At 43.3% G+C, this 20,136-nt stretch overlaps 1 protein-coding gene across 7 annotated transcripts in view; it reads left to right on the top strand.

The window, feature by feature from the left end:
* DIXDC1 (DIX domain containing 1) overlaps window positions 1-20,136 on the top strand; it is a 100,528-nt gene that overhangs the window by 24,270 nt on the left and 56,122 nt on the right. For 6 of the 7 annotated variants that reach the window (XM_017883212.1, XM_017883215.1, XM_017883214.1 and 3 more), the window contains 2 exons: window positions 14,192-14,321; window positions 18,291-18,416. In XM_017883212.1, coding sequence (XP_017738701.1) covers window positions 14,192-14,321; window positions 18,291-18,416 — 256 coding nt within the window. Of the gene's footprint in view, window positions 1-12,598; window positions 12,642-14,191; window positions 14,322-18,290; window positions 18,417-20,136 lie in introns of those variants that run through there. The other variant, XM_017883217.1, reaches the window with a different exon arrangement.

Genomic DNA, 20,136 nt, shown 5'->3' with positions numbered 1-20,136 from the left:
TTGTCGCCCAGGCTGGAGTGCAATGGCATGATCTTGGCTCACTGCAACCTCTGCCTTGGATTCAAGCGATTCTCCTGCCTCAGCCTCCCAAGTAGCTGGGATTACAGGCATGTGCCACCATGCCCAGCTAATTTTTGTATTTTTAATAGAGACAGGGTTTCACCATGTTGGCCAGGCTGGTCTTGAACTCCTGACCTCAGCTTATCCACCCACCTCAGCCTCCCAAAGTGCTGGGATCATAGGCATGAGCCACTGTGCCCAGCCAGTAGTTGTATATATTTATGGGGTACGTGAGGTACTGTGATACTTGCTTATGATGTATAATAATCATATCAGTGTAAATGGGGTATCCATCACTACAAACATTTATCGTTTCTTTTTGTTACAAATAACCTAATTATAGTTTTAGTTACTTTAAAATGTACAACATTATTGCCGACTGTAGTCACCCTTGTGTGGAATAGCAGTAATTCTTCAAACCATTTTGCTTTTAAGGTTTTTTAAAATAAATTACCAAAATAGACAAACCACTAGCTAACATAAATAAGAAAAAAAAGGGAGAAAATACAAATACACAAAATAGGAAATGACAATAGAAAATAGCCACTGAAACAGAAAAGTAATTACAATAGACTTTGCAGTCCTCTTTGCAAATGCATTCAAAAACTTTGATGAAATGGATAATTTCATAGGTAACTACTGATTACCAAAATTGATAGAAAATGGAAGTTTCAACAAACCAATTTCTATAGAAGAATTAGAGAACCCTGTTAAGGAATTACTCCTCAAAAAAGTACAAGCCCAGATTATCTCATGGATAATTCTACTAAACCTTCAAATATCAGATTGACACAATGTTGTGTAAGTTATTTCAGAGCATTGAAAATGAAGGAAAACCCATAAATATGTACACCTACATATGTGGGGGTAACTAAAAATGGATACAAAGAGTAACAAATGAACCTAACTGTATTATAAATAAATAATATAACCACAGTGGAAGGAGCGGAAAAGGAAAGAACTAACCCAAGTAACTTTGGGAGCAGTATTTTGGCTGTGTACTATAAGGCTAAAGACAAAAAGTGTGCCTACAAAAATAAAAAAATAAAAAAATAAAATGAAGGAGAATTTCCTAAAAGTTTTTATGAAATGTAATATTTATATCTAAACATTATAAAGATGGTGCAAAAAAAATACAGACTATTATTATTTATGAATATCCATGAGATTTGGGAGTGGCCAGGGGCCCCAAAATGATATAGTTTGGCTATGTCCCCACCCAGATCTCTTCTTGAATTCCCACGTGTTGTGGGACCCAATGGGAGGTAATTGAATCATGGGGACAGATCTTTCCTGTGCTGTTCTCATGATAGTGAATAAGCCTCACGAGATGTGATGACTTATGAGGCGGAGTTTCCCTGCACAAACTCTGTCTCTCTTTTTGCCTGCTGCCATCCATGTAAGATGTGACTTGCTCCTCCTTGCCTTCTGCCATGATTGTGAGTCTTCCTTAGCCATGTGGAACTATAAGTCCATTAAAACTTTTTTTTTTTGAGGTGGAGTCTCACTGTGGTCACCCAGGCTGGAGTACAGTAGCACGATCTTGGCTCACTGCGATTTCCACCTCCTGGGTTCGAGCGATTCTCCTGCCTCAGCCTCCTAAGAAGATGGGATTACAAGTGCACACCACCACGCCTGGCTGATGTTTGTATTTTTAGTACAGATGAGGTTTCACCATGATGGGCAGGCTTGTCTTGAACTCCTGACCTCAAGTGATCTGCCCGCCTCAGCCTCCTAAAGTGCTGGAGGCATGAGCCACCATGCCCATCTTAAAATCTCTTTTCTTTCCCAGTCTTGGGTATGTCTTTATCAGCAGTGTGAACACAGACTAATACAATGTTCTTGAATAGGATGACTCAACATCATAAATATGTCAGTTCTCTCTAAATTAATGTATAAGTTTAATACAATCCCAGTAAAAATTCCAAGAAGCTTTTTTAGGAAGTTAGACAAATTGACACTAAAGTTCATAGTGAAATAAACACACAGGAACAGTCAGGAAAACACTAAGGCAATGGTTTACAAGAAGTTTTTTGCCTGTAATCCCAGACTTTGGGAGGCCAAGGTGGGAGGATGGTGAGGCCAGAAGTTCTAGCCTGAGCAACAAAGTGAGACCCTGTCTCTACAGAAAAATCTGAAACTTGGCCAGACGCAGTGGTTCACACCTGTAATCCCAGCACTTTGGGAGACCAAGTCAGGCAGATCATGAGGTCAGGAGTTCGAGACCAGCCTGACCAACATGGTAAAACTCCATTTCTACTAAAACTACAAAAATTAGCCGGGTGTGGTGGTACGTACCTGTAATCCCAGCTACTCGGGAGGCTGAAGCAGGAGAATCGCTTGAACCCGGGAGGCGGTGGTTACAGTGAGCCGAGATTGCACCACTATACTCCAGCCTGGGTGACAGTGTGAAACTCTGTCTCAAAAAAAAAAAAAAAAAAACAGAAACCTAAAAATTAGCCAGGCGTGGTGGCGTGTGCCTATGGTCTTAGCTATTCTGGAGGCTGGGGCTAGAGGATGGATTGAACTTGAGAGGTTGAGGCTGCAGTGAGCTGTGATCGTGCCACTGAACTCCAGCCTGGGCAACAGAGCAAGACCCTGTCTCCAAAAACCAAACAAAGAAAAAACAAATGGGGCAGATTTCTATAAACCACTTTGGAGTGATTTTCAGAAGTAAATCAAGTGAATCAAATGAAGTGAAGTTAGAAAGGAAAGTACAAATTAGTATCAATGCTATAATGTTTTTCATGAAAAAAGGAAATAACACACATGTATCTGTTATTTTCCATATAAACTGGAAACGGATGATCTTGGTTACATGGGATAGGATGTGGAGAGGTACATGGGAATGAAGTGGAAAGAATTATGTGGGAGTGATACTTTTTATGTTTTTGAATAGCTCTTTCAGGACCATATTAATATTTCATCTATCCAAAAAATAAATAATTAATATCAACCAGGCTGGGCGCAGTGGCTCACTCCTGTAATCCCAGCACTTTGGGAGGCCGAGGTGGGCGGATCACCTGAGGTCAGGAGTTTGACACCAGCCTGGCCAACATGGTGAAACCCCGTCTCTACTAAAAATATAAAAAATGAGCCAGGCATGGTGGCATGTGCCTGTAATCTCAGCTACTCAGGAGGCTGAGGCAGGAGAATTGCTTGAACCCGGGAGGTGGAGGTTGTAGTGAGCCTAGATGGCGCCATTGCGCTCCAACTTGAGACAATGATACTCCATCTCAGTCAATCTATCAATCAATAAAATCAACCAGAATGTGGGGGTAACCAAAAATGGACTACCAAGAGTAACAAATGAACCTAACTGTATTATAAATAAATAATATAACCACAGTGGAAGGAGCAGAAAAGGAAAGAACTAACCCAAGTAACGTTGGAAGTAGTATTTTGGCTGTGTACTATAAGGCTAAAGACAAAAAGTATTGTACAGTAGCTGTTTCTATCCATGGGTTCTGTATCCATGGCTTCAGCATCTGTGGGTTCAACAAACTGCAGATCGAAAATATTTGACAAAAGAATTGTGTCTCTACTGAGAAGGTACAGACTTTTTTTCTTATCATTATTCCCTAAACCAGAGGTCCCCAACCTTTCTGGCATCAGGAACCGGTTTCATGGAAGACAGTTTTTCCATGGACCAGGTGGGGGATGGTTTTGAGGTGATTCAAACACATTACATGTATTGTGCACTTTATTTTTATTATTATTACATTGTAATATATAATGAAATAATTATACAACTTACCATAATGTAGAATCAGTGGGAGCCCTGAGCTTGTTTTCCTGCAACCAGATGGTCCTATCTTGGCATAATGGGGGACAGTGACAGATCATCAGTCATTAGATTCTCGTAAGGAGGGTACACCCGAGATCCCTCACATGCACAGTTCACAATAGGGTTCCCACTCCTATGAGAATCTAATCCCACCACTGATCTGACGGGAGGCGGAGCTCAGGTGGTAATGTGAGCAATGGAGCCACTGTAAATACAGATGAAGCTTCACTCTGTGGCCCGGTTCCTAACAGGCCATGGACCAGATGCCTGTCCTAAACTATTATAGCTTAACAACTGTTTACATAACATTACATTGTATTAGCTATTACAAGTAGTCTAGAGATGATTTAAAATATACAGAAGGATATGCTTAGGTTATATGCAAATACTATGCCATTTTATATCAGAGAGTTGAGCATCTATGGATTTTGGTATCCAAAGAAGTTCCTGGAACCAGTCCTCTATGGATACTGAGGGCAACCTTATACAAATACTCTATTGTAGTTAGTACATTTATTTTTCACCAGGTATGAGTTAGAAATTCTGAAATGATTTTATGTGTATTCAGGGACTGAGCAAATAAATATATATTATGGGTAGTGAGAGTCAGTTTTCTCAGGAGAGGGGAGTTACACCAATAAGGAAAAGTGAAAGGAAAGGATGAACTCTGTGGTGTTGGGTTGGAGGAGATATGAATATAATTTATGGTATAAATTATGTATGTAAATATATATACACACACAACACACCCCCATATATATATACATTCCATACATTCATATATATCTATCAAGATAAGTACATATAGGTATGTATGTATGCATATATAAATTTCCTACTTTATCTACTGAGAGGACCTAGAATATTACCTCAATAGCAATGAGCACACCTGTCACCCAAATCTTGCTTCCTAAAAACTATTCTCCAATAAAAGGAACCAGAGGTCTTTTAAGAAATAGCTCAGCCCGGGTAACATGGCAAAACACCATCTCTACAAAAAGTACAAAAATTATCCAGGCATGGTGGTGTGCACCTGTAGTTTCAGTTACTTGGGAGGCTGAGTTGGGAGTATTGCTTGGGCCCAGGAGGTTGAGGCTGAGGCTGTAGTGAGCTGTGATTGTGCCACTGCACTCCATCCTGGGCAACAGAGCGAGACCCTGTCAAAAAAGAAAGAAGGAAAGGAGGGAGGGAGGGGGGAAGAGAAAGAGGAATAGCTGATCCAGAGCTGGAGCACGGAGAGTACTAGATGAGGAGTCTGGAAAATCTTACAGTGTAAGAAAGTAAGTACTCAAAAGCTGAACAGGCCGTATGATTCAGCAATCCCATTTCTGGGTATGTATTGAAAATAATTGAAATCAAGATCTTGGCCAGGTGTGGCTCATGCCTGTAGTCTCAGCACTTTGGGAAGCCAAGGCGGGCAGATCACTTAAGGTCAGGAGTTCGAGGTCAGCCTGGCCAACATGGTAAACCCCCGTCTCTACTAAAAATACAAAAATTAGTCAGGTATGGTGGTACATGCCTGTAATCCCAGCTACTCAGGAGGCTGAGGCAGGAGAATTGCTCGAACCCGGAGGTAGAGGTTGCAGTGAGCCAAGATCACACCACTGCATTCCAACCTGGGTGACAGAGTGAGACTCTAGCTCAAAAAAAGACAAAAAAAAAAAAAAAAAAAAAGATCTTAAAGAGATATTTATATACTTGTGTAGCTGCATTATTCACAATATCCAGGAGGTGGAAGCAACTCAAGTGTCCATCAACTAATGGATGGATAAAGAAAATGTGGCATATATATACATACACACAGTGAACTATTCAGCCTTGAAAAGGAAGGAAATCTTGTCACATGCTACAGCATGAATGAACCTTGAGGACATTATGCTAACTGAAATAAGCCAATCACCATAAGACAAATAGTGTATGATTCCACTTACGTGAAGTATCTAAAGTAGTCAAATCATAAAGACCAAAAGTAGAATGGTGGTTGCCAAGGGCTGAATGGAGGGGGAAATTCAGAGTTGCTTAATTGGTACACTTTCAATTTTGCAGTATGAAAAAGGTCTATAGATTTGTTTCACAACAATGTGAATATACTTAATTCTACTGAATTTACACTTAGAACTGGTTAATATGGTACATTTTTTGTTTCTTTAATCACAATTTTAAAACATGACCTGGGCATATGATAATAATACAGGAACCATATGATAATAATACAGAAACTCTTCCCCCCTCCCTCCCTCCTTTCCTTCCTTCTTTTTTTTAGGTGGAGTTTCACTCTTGTTGCCCAGGCTGGAGTGCAATGGCACAGTCTTGGCTCACTACAACTGCCACCTCCCAGGTTCAAGCAATTCTCCTGCCTCAGCCTCCCAAGTAGTTGGGATTACAGGTGCCCACCACCATACCCAGCTTATTTTTGTGTTTTTAGTAGAAACGGGTTTCACCATGTTGGCCAGGCTGATCTTGAACTCCTGACCTCAAGTGATCCTCCTGCCTTGGCCTCCCAAAGTGCTGGGATTACAGGCTTGAGACACCATGCCTGGCCTAAAATAAATAATTACAGTAATGGATTGATTAATAGCAGAAATAAAAAATAAAGTAAATATCCATGATATACTGATAAAAATAAATAAATGGGGGAGAGGGCCAGGCATGGGAGTTCATGCCTGTAATCTCAGCACTTTGGGAGGCTTGAGGTGGGAGGATCAATTGAGCCCAGAAGTTTGAGAGCAGCCTGAGCAACATAGTGAGACTCTGTTTATATAAAACAATAAAATAATTAGCTGAGCATGGTGGTGCATGCCTGTAGTCCCAGCTACTAAGGAGGCTAAGGAAAGAGGATCCCTTGAGCCCAGGAAGTCAAAGCACAGTGAGCTGTGTTTGTACCACTGCACTCCAACCTGGGCAACAGAGTGAGACCTTGTCTCAAAAAATAAATAAATATGTAAATAAATAAATGAGGGAGGAGAGAGCTCTTCCTCACAGTTGGAATTACAATCAATAAATGTAGGAAGAATGACAGAATTAGAAAATCATCATTTGGGAACCACCGTAATAATAATTTTAGCAGGAAAAAAATCAATGTTAAATTTGAAATGGATGGGAAAAGCGATGATGAGAAAGGATATTTTCATAGTCTCAAAGCATCTTTCCACAAATACTTATTAATTACAAAAGGAAAAAGAGCAACTTTACAGTAGAGAAATGTGGCAGATACTACCTTAACCAAGTGACCGAAGTTAACTTCAATAACAAGATGTATCGGCATCTTGGGCCTTTTGATATGGTTCGCTGAGAAAAGCACAATGTGACTTCTATGGTTTTCTTGCCAAAACTCCATAACCTGAATTTGATTAGGAGAAAACTTCAGATAAACCCAAATTGTGGGACATTGTACAACATAACTGGCCAGCACTCTTCAAAATTGTCAAGGTCATGAAAGACAAAGAAAGACTGAGCAACTGTTCCAGATTGGAGGAGATGGAAGAGACGTGGCAGCCCAGTGCACTGTGAGATCTTGGAAGGGATCCTGGACCAGATAAAGGACACTAGTGGGACAGTTGGTGAAATTTGAACCAAGTCTAGATTAGGTAATGGTGTTTTGTCAGTGTTAGTGATGGCAGCGGCAGTCCATCTGGAACAGCTGTTGCCATGATGCCGGCTGCAGTGGGGCAGTTGTGGCCGGGGCAGCACGCTCCACAGAGCTTGTGGGAGCCAGGGACAGGCAGAAGCCTGCCCCCTCTGAGTTGGCAGGGTGGGAGCTTCATGTTCTCTGGGTGCAGCTGCAGCTACCCAGCTGCAGACCTGGGCATCCCTATGGTCTTGGGGGCCAGAAGCAGGCAGGACCCCCACCCTCCTGGGTGCAGCTGCAGTCACCGAAGCCCTGGCTGTGGACCCAGGCATCCCTGTTTTCTTGTAGGCCAGAAGCAGGTAGGAGTCCCGGCCTCCTGGGCACAGCTGCAGCCACCCAAGCCATGACTGTGGACCAGGCAAGCCTGTGCTCTTGGGGGCAGGGAGCAGGCAGGAGGAGCCCCCAACCCCTCAGGTGCAGCTGCAGCTGCAGCCGCCGCCCAAGCCACGGCTGTGGACCCAGCCATTGCTGCACTCTCAGGGGCCAGGCTTGGAAGTGCTTGCTCCCGCTGCCTGGCCTTTCCCCACTCCCTGCACCCGCTCCGATCTTGGAGCAAAGTTGAGGCCAAGCCCAGCCACTGCCACAACCTGGCTGGGTGTGCACAGGGTTGGGGCAGCACTGACATGCCAGCCCCCTGCTGCCTCGGCTCCCTCTGGACTTTGGGTGCCAAAAAGCACAGGAGGGAGGCTGAGGGGGTGCTGAGAGCAGCACAGTGCTGGCCTGCACGTGCCCCTTGGCACAGCACCATGAACAGTGGCAGGAGGCAGACAGGCTTCTGTGTGGAAAGGGACGGGTTCCCAGTGAAACCGCACCTCAAACCAGGGAGACCTGAAGCCTGGGGGCCAGGCTGCCAGCCCCACAGACCGGAGTGGGAATTTATGGTGCTTTTTCCAGGCCTACCCATGGGCACCCATGAACCAATCAGTACGCACTTCCTCCCCTTTGAAGCCCATCAAACCCCAGACTCAACCTGACTTGGGAAATGATGGGACGTCCTGCCTGCGGAGAGAAGCTGCCCACTCCAGGGTCTCCTCCCTGCTGAGAGATGAGCAGATGATGGGAAAACCAGCTGAGGAGAAGAGCTACCCACTCCAGGGTCTTCTCTCTGCTGAGAGCTGAACAATCATCAGGACACCCTGGCTGTGGAGATGAGCTACCCACTGCAGGTCTCCTCTGAGCTATTCTATCGCTCGATAAAGCTCCTCTTCACCTTACCCTCCACTTATCCGCATACCTCATTCTTCTTGGACATGGGGGAGGAACTTGGGACCTGCCAAATGGTGGGGCTGAAAGAGCTGTAACACCAACAGGTGTGAAACATGCCCCTTGCTCACCATGTTGCAGGTGACAAGAAGGAGAGAACAGAGAAGGAGAGAAGAGCTGCAGAGAGAAGCAGCTCCCAGACCTAGGAGCTCCCCAAGCTAGGGCTGTGACACCGTCTTTTGGGCTCTGTGGTTCCTGGAGTCTCCAAGCTTCCAGGCGCCACCACGTTTCCTGGTGCCAGCTGTGGAAGCTACTTGCAGTATGCCTGGTCCAGCTGCAGCCTTGCAGGGAGCCAGCAGCTGTGCCAGTGCCTGGAGTTGCCCACGCCACCACAGTCAGTGTGTCTGGCTGTGTACAGTGGCTGGACCCCATGTTCACTTGCTCACACACCCGTTGCCACTCCGCTTGCCCTTGGCAGGCATGGGATCCAAGCCTACCGGGTAGCGTGAGCCTGCTAGGGTGAGTGGGCCCAGTGGGCCCAAGCAAAACTCAGGCAAAGGCGCCACTGGCTACAGAGGTTTCCAGCCGGCAAAGTGACATCCAGGGATCCTATAACATTAGCTTCTTGTTTTGATCACTGTACTGTGCTTGTGTAAGATGTAAAAATTTGGGCTACCTGGGTAATGGTGAACTCTACCATTTTTGCTACCTTTTGCTAAGTCTAAGATTGTTTCAGAATGAAAAATAATACTTAGGGATTTTGAATGACCTCTTAGTGCAAGTCAGCAGTGTGATCTATTGGCCAAAGGAAGAAGGAAAGAGAAGAAACAGAAATACAGCATTTTGTCTTTGTTTTTGTTTTGTTTTTGAGACGGAGTCTCACTCTGTCGCCCAGGCTGGAGTGCAGTGGTGCGATCTCGATTCACTGCAACCTCCACCTCCCAGGCTCAAGTGATTCTCCTGCCTCAGCCTCCCAAGTAGCTGGGATTACAAGTGCACACCACCACACCCGGCTAATTTTTGTATTTTTAGTAGAGACAGGGTTTCGCCATTTTGGCCAGGCTGGTCTTGAACTCCTGATCTCATGTGATCCACCCACCTTGGCCTCCCAAAGTACTGGGATTACAGGCATGAACCACTGTGCCCAGCGAAATACAGGATTTTGGATGAAGAAGCTCTATGTCTTCATTACATCTAGGGAGTATTTTATTAGGTTCTAGGTGTCATGGTTTCAGAGAGATTTAGAAAAGCAGTAAAACTTTTGGTCGGGCACAGTGACTCACGCCTATAATCCCAACACTTTGGGAGGCCAAGGCTGGTGGATCACGAAGTCAGGAGTTTGAGACCAGCCTGGCCAATATGGTGAAACCCTGTCTCTACTAAAACTACAAAAATTAGCTGGGCATGGTGGTTGGCGCCTGTAATCCCAGCTTCTCACGAGGCTGAGGCAGGAGAATCCCTTGAACCTGGGAGGTGGGGGTTGCAGTGAGCCGAGATCGCGCCATTGCACTCCAGCCTGGGAGACAAGAGTGAAACTGTGTCTCAAAAAAAAAAAAAAAAAGAAAAGAAAAAGAAAAAAGCGGTAATACTTTATTTTATGTAAGGAATAGTTAGCCTTAGCTCACATCTCTGCATGTTACTAGGAGCACTTGAGAAATACTGATATACCTTGGTCCCACTCTCAGGAATTCTGACTGGTCTATGGTGGGCTTAGACGTTAGTAGTTTTTTAAAAAAACTTTCCAGGTGATTCTGATTGTTAATCAAGGGGGCTGGGAACCCCTTGGTTAAGGGAACCGGAATGTTTAGCTGGGAAAAGACTCAAGTCAGCTTTACACGAATCATATGGGAAAGCTTGGGAAGATGAAGCTTTCTGAGTTCCTACCTTCTGGAGACAACCGCGGTAGATTTAGGATGACGTCTGCTTATGTAAAACTTCCCTTGTGACCTTGATGTGCAGCCAGGTATGGCAACAGCGGGCTGGATCAGTGCTTCTCGTATTTTCATGTGCATATGAATCACCAGGAGAGCTTGTTGAGATAATAAGCTCTGATTCGGTAGGCTGGGGAGGAGCCCAGGAGTCTGCATTTCTAACAGGCTCCCAGGTGTTGCCGATGCTACTGATCTGGGAAGCACACTTTAGTAGACAGTCACTTGGTATAGTTTATTACACAAGGGATTCAGACATTGGATGTGGTGGAGGGAGTGGTTTAGACTCAGGTACATCCTGAGAGTTCTAGGGAAGTCATTTAAGCCTCAGCGGTGCATTTGTTTAGGCAGCAGTGTGGTAGAGTGGAAAGAGCGTGGGCTTAGGAGTCATATCTGGATCCTATATTCATGATTTACTGTTTGAGTAACCATGAACAAGTTATTTCACCATTTTGTGTCTCTGTTTTCAATGAGGAAAATAAATACAAAAACATCTCCCTGCCAGATTAGCATTAGAGAAAACATGTTTAAAGAACCCAGCATAGCTCTTGATACAAAGTAGGTGTTCAGAAAAGTGGTCACTATTATTGTTTATGCTGTGGAATCCTCTTTTGTTGGAAGACCAGACTGTGAGTAATGTGCATGAAAAGTACGTAACAGTACTAATCAGTTTTGCATCAGCGACGACTGCTACGACCAAGAAAAAGCTAAGGTTACTTAAGTAGAAATTATCTTGACCTCAAGAGAAATACTTGTTCTTGTTTGTCCCCCCACGCAATTAACTTTTGCAGTCATCTTAGTTACTGGCCTGATAAAATGTGACAGATGATTAACTGAGTCAAACAAATATTTGTGGAGCACCTGCTACTCTGAGTCAAATAATTCTGAACTATTGTGACTCTCCACATAAAGCATATTTCAGACCTCAGCTCCTTTGAGTTCACTGTCGTCTTTGCTTCTTTTCCTCCTTCAGGAGACCCTCTGAAGCTTGGGGTTCAGGTTGGGCTGATACTTTATTAGCACCCTATGTACCCCATCATAGCTTTGTTTCTACCAACCTGCAAGCTGGGGCTTGTTGTCACCTCATAACTGGGTACAGTGCCTGAAATTATTGTTGAACCGACTGTGTGACACAGGATGCCTTCAAGGAGATTGGAGTCTGAGGTATCTGAGAGGTCAGGGGAGGCTTTCTGAAAAAAGTGATGCTTGAGCTGAGACTTAAGAAGAGGCAGGTTGGCCGGATGCGGTGGCTCACATCTGTAATCCCAGCACTTTGGGAGGTCGAGGTGGGTGGATTATCTGAGGTCAGGAGTTCAAGACCAGCTTGACCAATATGGTGAAACCCCATCTCTATTAAAAATACAAAAATTAGCTGGGTGTGGTGGCAGGTGCCTATAGTCCCAGTTACTCGGGAGGCTGAGACAAGAGAATTGCTTGAACCTGGAAGGCAGAGGTTGCAGTGAGCCGAGATCACGCCACTGCTCTCCAGCCTGAGCAACAGAGCAAGACTCCGTCTCAAAAAAAAAAAAAAAGGCAGGAGTTAGAAGGAGGTGGAGCAGCTGGAAAGCATGGTGCATTTGGGGAACCGCACATAATTCAGATGAGCTGAAGCTTGGTGGGTATTTGGGAAATTGGGGTGAAGCTGGAGAACAGGTGAAGGCTAGCACGTGACGAGCTTGAATGGCAATTGGATTTTATCTTTGAGGATAACTGGAGACCAGTAACAGATTTTAAGCAAGAATGTGTGGAGGGTGGGTTGAGAATGATAATAGATACAGGGAAATCAGTTAGGAGTTTTATATAAAAGCCAGGTAATCAAATCCCACCTGTCACCTTAGTGTCTTTTCTGAACTTAACTGCTTTCCCTCAGACCAGAGTGGTTCACTCTGAGGTGCGCTTTGCCTGGTCTGCTTCAGGCAGTGTTCTGACTGCACAATGGGAGCAGACCTTGGAGCATCACAGATCTCATCTGGTCCCTGGTGATGGGTGTCTGGCCCATGTGAGGCAGAAGGTGCAGCCATTTCTGTTCTGTGGAGTAAGTTGGGTAGCAAGAGGCCCTTGGTAAATGCAGGGACAACATTACTGGGTTTTAATACCATGTCTGCTATGTCCTAGCTATGGGGACATTAGAGAAGTTACATAACCTCTCTGAACCTCATCCATAAAATGGAGATAATGCTAACTCTAGTGTAGTTTGTTTTTCTGAGAATTGAATTAGATGAAGATGACAAAAATAATGACCATTTAGTAAGCGTCAGTTTTATGTCAGGCCCTGGCCCATGTACATTCGCTAATTAAAACATGGGTCAAACACCAAAAATTGTGTTTAGTTCATGATAGGTACTCAATAAATATTAGATTCCTCCTCCTGATCATTGCACTTCCTACAGTTTGTCAGTGGCTGATAGATTGTTGTCTTAGTACTGTCTTCCAAAGGATGTTATTTATTCTCACAAATTGACACAGAGAAAAAATAATGAAGATTTAATTTATGTTCAGGAAGCAGCCAGTGAGTAATTTCCAACATTATTTCATTAAGGAAGTACTTAGGGCTTAGGAATCAACTGTATTTTAACCAAACTATAATTTGATACAATTAGCCCTTGAACTTAAATTTTAGGCTCAGGGTTCTGGGCTGCAAAGAAACCAGTCAGAACTGCTACTTGGACTGTGACATTGTTTGTGTGATATTTTGATATTAGTGCCCATCTTTTGACCAAATAATCAGCATAAACATCTGAATACAAGTTCTGTTTCATGGACAAAATGTAATATGTAAGGTTGTCCAAGGGTTGGAATGAGTTGTATGTCGCTGCCTAGATGCCTGACCAGTTTCTGATAATACTGGGCCCTAGCTTTGTCTACAAGTAAATGAAAATACCTCTTAGTCTTCAGGAATATTGCTCACTGTAGCCTTTCTTTTTCCTTCTTTGTGTAGGTTTTCGGCAACCAGATCCTCTTTGACAATATAAAGCATGGATTAAAACTAACTCTGTAGCAATCCTAGGATTATTGGCTCAGGAGAATAAATCTTGGGTTGACTATGAGATGATTTCACTTAAGTCTCATTTTGAAGAAAGCAGCTATGGGAGAGGCAGTTCTGAGCATGGTTTATTGTTTATTCCTGGTTGCCCAAGAGCAATTCGTATGAGTATCACAGTCCGTTATGCATATGGCACGAGTGATTGTTTCTGAGAAGTGTGGTGGGTTGTTGACAGTCGTGAATATACCTGAAAACTGGCTGTGGTTCTGGGCCAAGCCCTCATCCCTGGTCAACAGAGCAAAACTTGAGGAAAGCAAGAGTCATAGTCATTGAAAGACTCATCTGCTTATGTGTGTCTACAGTGCCACCCAAGTCTGAGGTTAGCTTATCCCTGGAGATTAGTATAAAACTAGAGAATTTGTGAACATGCGCTGTGTCTGACCATGATATAATCTTTCTTCTTTCTTTCCTCAAAAATTTATCCCGCTTCTGGATGTGGGTTGTTTATCATACCCCCGTCAAAAATGCTTCCTCAGAGGGTATGAGGTAAGAGCTGAGATTAATATGCCACCTTTCTCTTACTTCTGTCTTTTGTTTTTCAGCAACAGCTGCAGGCCTATGTGGCCTGGGTGAATTCACAACTGAAGAAGAGGCCAGCAGTGAAGCCTGTGCAGGACCTGCGACAGGATCTCCGGGATGGGGTGATCCTGGCATATCTCATCGAGATTGTTGGTCAGTTGGCCCTGGACTCTGATACTAGAATACATAGACCAGAACCTGGCCTTCTTTATCCTCCGTATGCCCTTGAGAACAGGTTTTTTCTTTAGAATATATGTCAGTGGAGGTAGAGAAGACTTAAAATACTTGCCCAAGGTTAATTCATTTATTTATTAGTCAATAAACATTGTGTCCCAGGCACTGAATTATGTTTTGGGAATATGAGGATGAGAATAGTCTATGCTCTCAAGAGTCTACCAAACTAGTTGGAAAGGCTAGAAAGTGAAGTCAATTCCATTAATGTACTTAGTACTCCAGAGTGGGGTAAGCACAGATGGGAGCACATAGGAGGCACACCCAGTCTTAGGGGTTCAGGGATTGGCTTGCCAGAATTGATGTCTCAACTGAGGCCTACCAGAAGAATTGGTATCTAAACCAAGGCCAGAGAAGGAAGTAGTAGCCAGGCAAAAGGAGGATGTTACTGGCAAAAGGACCCTTTTACCATAATGCTTTATAAAAGGTTTTTTTCGTCTTGAACCCTGGGGTTGTTGCCATCATTCTTACTAGATGGTACCATAACCTTACTTCCATAGCATTTTTCCATATTTCTATTATTATTTCTCTCATTGAATAGTAATTATGTGGTAATCATTTGATTACCTATCCTGCGTGATCTGAGCGCTTTAAGAGCAGGCGTAGTATAATGTTTTTCTATTTATACAAGCTGTAGCCAAATGCACATAATAGGTTCTCAACCATTTATTGTTACATTAGTTAGCTGACTTTACTTTGAGTTATTGAGGCATATAGGACCTGCAAGTGGTACGGAAGAAGCCAGGTTTGCAACAAGCAGCCCATCCATGAATACCTCATTGGGACAGTTTATGAATTCATCAGAGTATTCATATGTAATGATGACAATAATGGCAACGGTAATAGCAAATGCTAGGATTGAACACTTTCTATCTTGTTTAATTTCATTTAATCATCACATCTTTGGGAAACATAATATTATCCCCACTTTCAGGAAACAAGCTTAAAAGAGAAGATTTATAAAAATAAATAGTACTTAGTATGAGTCAAACAAAATAGCTTAGCATGCTATTTTGATTTATGATAGGTGTATAATATGACTACTACTATTTTATTCATTTTATGAGGCTTGGAGAGGCTAAGCAACTTTACAAAGTCACATAATTGTAAGTGCCAAAGTAGAGGTGCAAACCTAGATCTACTTTAATTCCAAAGCCTGTTTTAAACATTTAATGTTCCATTTATTTGAATAGGTTATATATGGACTAGTAGGAAATCCAGATGTACAAAAGGATGTAAGATCAAACTTCCTTTTTCCACTTATGTCCCCCCACCAGCTACCCATTTTTCCTTCTAGAGGCAACTAGTGTTAGTAGTTTCTTGCATTTCTTCCCAGAGAAACTTCCCATTCTATGTCTATACAAGTAATATGAATATGTATTCTTCTTTTTCCAAAACCTAGGTTCTTTTTTCCCCATCCCCTCTCCCGCAAAACTCAGGGATTTTTTTTTTCTTTTTTTTCTTTTTTTTTTCGAGACGGAGTCTCACTCTGTCGCCAGGCTGGAGTGCAGTGGCGCAATCTCGGCTCACTGAAGCCTCCACCTCCTGGGTTCAAGCAATTCTTCCGCTTCAGCCTCCCAAGTAACTGGGACTACAGGCATGTGTCGCCACGCCAAGCTAATTTTTGTATTTTTTAGTAGAGATGGGGTTTCACCATGTTGGCCAGGATGGTCTCTATCTCTTGACCTTGTGATATGCCTGCCTCGGCCTCCCACAGTGCTGGGATTACAGGCGTGAGCCACCATGCCCAGCCAAAACCCAGGTTCTTAAACACAACTTTCTACTGTGACTTTGCTAGATAGAAAAACTCCTCACAACATTTTGCCTTTACTCACTGAATCCACTTCCTTATTTCCTATGCTTTCTTTAACCTGTCCTTATCAGGCTTTTGATCCCACTCCACTGAAACCACCTTCCTCAAGGTCATATCAAATCCAGTGGCCAATCCTTCACCTTATCAAATCCAGTGACTAGGCCTCAAACATCATTTTATTTAACATAGCAATACTTGACATAGTTGATAACATTCTTCTCTTCAAAGACTTTCTTTATTTGGCTTCCAGAATCCTGTTAACTTCTAGTTTTCTTCCTTCCTCATGGGCTTCTTTCCTTTGTTTTTTTGGCTTTTCATTTCCTTCCTGACCTGTAATGCTGGAATGCTGCAGGTTCAGCCCTCTTACATATTCTCTACTCCTAAGTGATTTCTTCCCAAATTTGTATCTTTAGCCTTGAATTTTTCCTTGAGTTCTAGACATGAATATCCAATATCTCTACTTGGATGTGTAACATGCAACTCAAATTTCACACATCCTAATCAGAAATTTGGATGTCCTTCCCCCTACCAATCCCTTTATTCTTCAAATTTCTTCATCTGAGTAACACACCACATTATCATTTGCCTAGGTGTTAAAGCAGAACACTTAGAAGGTATCCTTAATTGTCCTTTTTCTCATATGTTATATCGAATCCTTCAAACGTGTTGTCTGCTTTGTATTCACAGTATACCTGATACCTAACTTCTCATCAGTCAGCCAAGACTTCCACTCTAGCCCAAACCTTCAAGTCCTGCCTTGACTATTTTCATCATCCTTCTGACTGATCTCGCTGTTTCCTCTCTCCATAGTCTATTTGCATGCAGAGTCCATTTTATTTATTTATTTATTTATTATTTTTGTAGAGACGGGTTTTTCGCCATCTTGCCCAGACTAGTCTTGAACTCCTGGGCTCAGGCAGTTCTTCTGCCTTGGCTTCCCAAAGTGCTAGGATTATGGGCATAAGCCATGGCGCCCTGCCAGTCAACTTTTAAAAACATAAACCAGATTATGTCACTCCCTTGTCTCAGACTCTCCATTGGCTGCTCATTACACTTAGGATAAAATTCAGGCCCTTTGCTCTGGTCCAGAAAGCCCTGCATGGGCCAGGCGCGGTGGCTCACGCCTATAATCCCAGCACTTTGGGAGGCTGAGGTGGGCGGATCATGAGGTCAGGAGATCGAGACCATCCTGGTGAACACGGTGAAACCCCGTCTCTAATAAAAATACAAAAAATTAGCCGGGCGAGGTAGCGGGCACCTATAGACCCAGCTCCTCGGGAGACCCAGCTACTGGGTGTCTGAGGCAAGAGAATGGGGTGAACCTGGGAGGTGGAGGTTGCAGTGAGCCGAGATCACGCCACTGCACTCCAGTCTGGGCAGCAGAGCAAGACTCCGTCTCAAAAAAAAAAAAAGAAAGCCCCGCATTCCCTGGCCTTGCTTGTCTGTCTAGCCTTTCCTAGGACTTGACTCCTTGCTCACTCCCCCAGCCACACTACCCTTGCTGTTCTTCAGGTAAGCGGAGCTTGGGGTTTGTCCCTGTGGTTCCTCAGTCTGGAATGCTGCCTCCTCAAATCTTAACATGCTTTACTTTATTCAGGCTGCTGCCAAATGTATGATCAGAGAGACCATGATCATTGTACTTTATTTTTCCTCAAGCACGTATCGCTACTATGAAATTATATTAAACACTTACTTGTTAACTTGATTGTTGTCAGCCACTCCTGCAAATATAAATTCTATGAAGGGAGGGACTTTATTCTTCTTGTTCTCTCCTGTTTCTTTGGTGCTCAGAATAGTGAGTACTTGCCATTCAGTAGATGCTCAGTGAATATTTGCTGACTGAATAAATGTACACACAGTAACTTCACAGACCCCTAAGTATAAATTTGAAAGCCTTCCAAAAGGCTTTCATTTTCCTATTTCCCATTTAAATGACAAACACCAGGACTTAACTCATTTATATATTTATGTATAATGTTGGTGTTCACATCAAATCTTCCCTTCCTCTGTGTCTAGCTGCTATTAAACTTTGATAGTGTTCCTCCCTATAACTTAGTATATTTTGTCTCTCCTAACAGCAGGAGAAAAGCTGAGTGGGGTACAGCTGAGTCCCAGTAACCAACAGGAGATGAAGAATAATGTGGAGAAAGTGCTACAGTTTGTGGCCTCTAAAAAGATTCGTATGCACCAGACTTCGGCTAAAGGTCAGTGCCTCATCACGTCCTTGGTGCATGAGTATACTCAATGTTAATCAGTGAGTGCTAGCCTCAGGAAAATCCTTGGTTGTGACCTGTGGGGAGATAGAAAGTCTCCATTCATTTTATTTTATTTTTATTTTATATTTCATGATTATTATTTTTTGAGATGGAGTTACTCTTCTTGCCCAGGCTGGAGTGCAATGGCACAATCTTGGTTCACTGCAACCTCTGCCTCCCTGGTTCAAGTGATTCTCCTGCCTCAGACACCCAAGTAGCTGGGATTACAGGCATGTGCCACCATGCCTGGCTAATTTTGTATTTTTATTAGAGATAGGGTCTCACCGTGTTGGTTAAGCTGGTCTCGAACTCCTGACCTCAGGTGATCCACCCGCCTCTCCTTGGCCTCCCAAAGTGCTGGGATTACAGGCGTGAGCCATTGTGCCCAGACATTCGTTTTAATTGAATACAGATTTGCTTGAGTGTATGTAGGAAAATTAGTGGTTAGAGAAGAAGTTATGGTCAGGCATGGTGGCTCATACCTGTAATCCCAGCACTGGGAGGCCAAGGCGGGAGGATCACTTGAGCCCAGGAGTTTGAGACCATCCTGGGCAACATAGTGAGGCTCTGTCTCTATTTTTTAAAAAAGAGAGAAGAAATTACAATATTGGGATATTAACTTTAGGATTTCCCATTTAAGTTATCAAAAATGAAGAGATTACATTTTAAGTTCCTTGGGTTTCATGACAAAATATTATTTAAGATACTCATAACCTACATTTTTTTCCGTCCAGCTTTTTAGAAGGGAAACATTTTATAGCCCTTTTTTGGATACCATGGAACATTCTAGGCAGGATGAAAGCAGCTCAGTGACCTCTGCATCTGCCCTCTTCTATAGTGGCTTGGCCCAGATGGGTTTGCCGGGCTATTTTGAGCCCAGGCTTCAAGGAAGGAACAACGTAGGTGTTCTTACAGAGCATAGGCTCCCTAGTTCTCTTGCTGTTTCTCGAGAACTGACTATAGGTCTGGTTTTGTTTCAACATCAGTTCCTGGGTCTGATTGTCTTTGGGTCTCACGACAATAGGGGCAGAACGGTTCGTGTTGGATTATTAGTGTTCTCTGTGTTTAGATCATTTAGATGGGACCAATACTGATCAGTGAGAGCACCTTGTAGGAGGTATCAAAGAATCCTTCACCACTCCTTCTCAGCATAGTACTGGCAGTCCTAGCCAGAGCAATCAGGCAAGAGAAAGAAATAAAAGGCATCCAAATAGGAGAAGAAAAAGTCAAACTATCTCTCTTCACTGATGATATGATTCTATACCTAGAAAACCCAAAAGGCTCTTAGAACTGATAAACGACTTGAGTAAAGTTCCAGGATGTAAAATCAGTGCGCAAAATCAGTAGCATTTATTTTATTTTTTTTGAGATGGAGCTTTGCTTTGTTGCCCAGACTGGAGTTCAGTGTCGTGATCTCACGTCACTGCAGCCTCCGCCTCCTGGGTTCAGGTGATTCTCCTGCCTCAGCCTCCCAAGTAGCTGGGACTACAGGCATGTACCACCATGCTGGCTTATTTTTGTATTTTTATAGAGACGGGGTTTCATCATGTTGGCCACCGTGGTCTCAAATTCCTGATCTCCACCTGCTTCAGCCTCCCAGAGTACTGGAATTATAGGCATGAGCCACCGTGCCTGGCCAAATCAGTAGCATTTTTATACACTAATAACA

The sequence above is a fragment of the Rhinopithecus bieti genome, unplaced genomic scaffold, assembly GCF_001698545.2.
Source record: "Rhinopithecus bieti isolate Rb0 unplaced genomic scaffold, ASM169854v2 scaffold_11964, whole genome shotgun sequence".
Classification (NCBI taxonomy): Eukaryota; Metazoa; Chordata; class Mammalia; order Primates; family Cercopithecidae; genus Rhinopithecus; species Rhinopithecus bieti.
The sequence above is the reverse complement of the archived record's forward strand: the minus strand, read 5'-3'. Positions and strand labels throughout refer to the sequence as shown.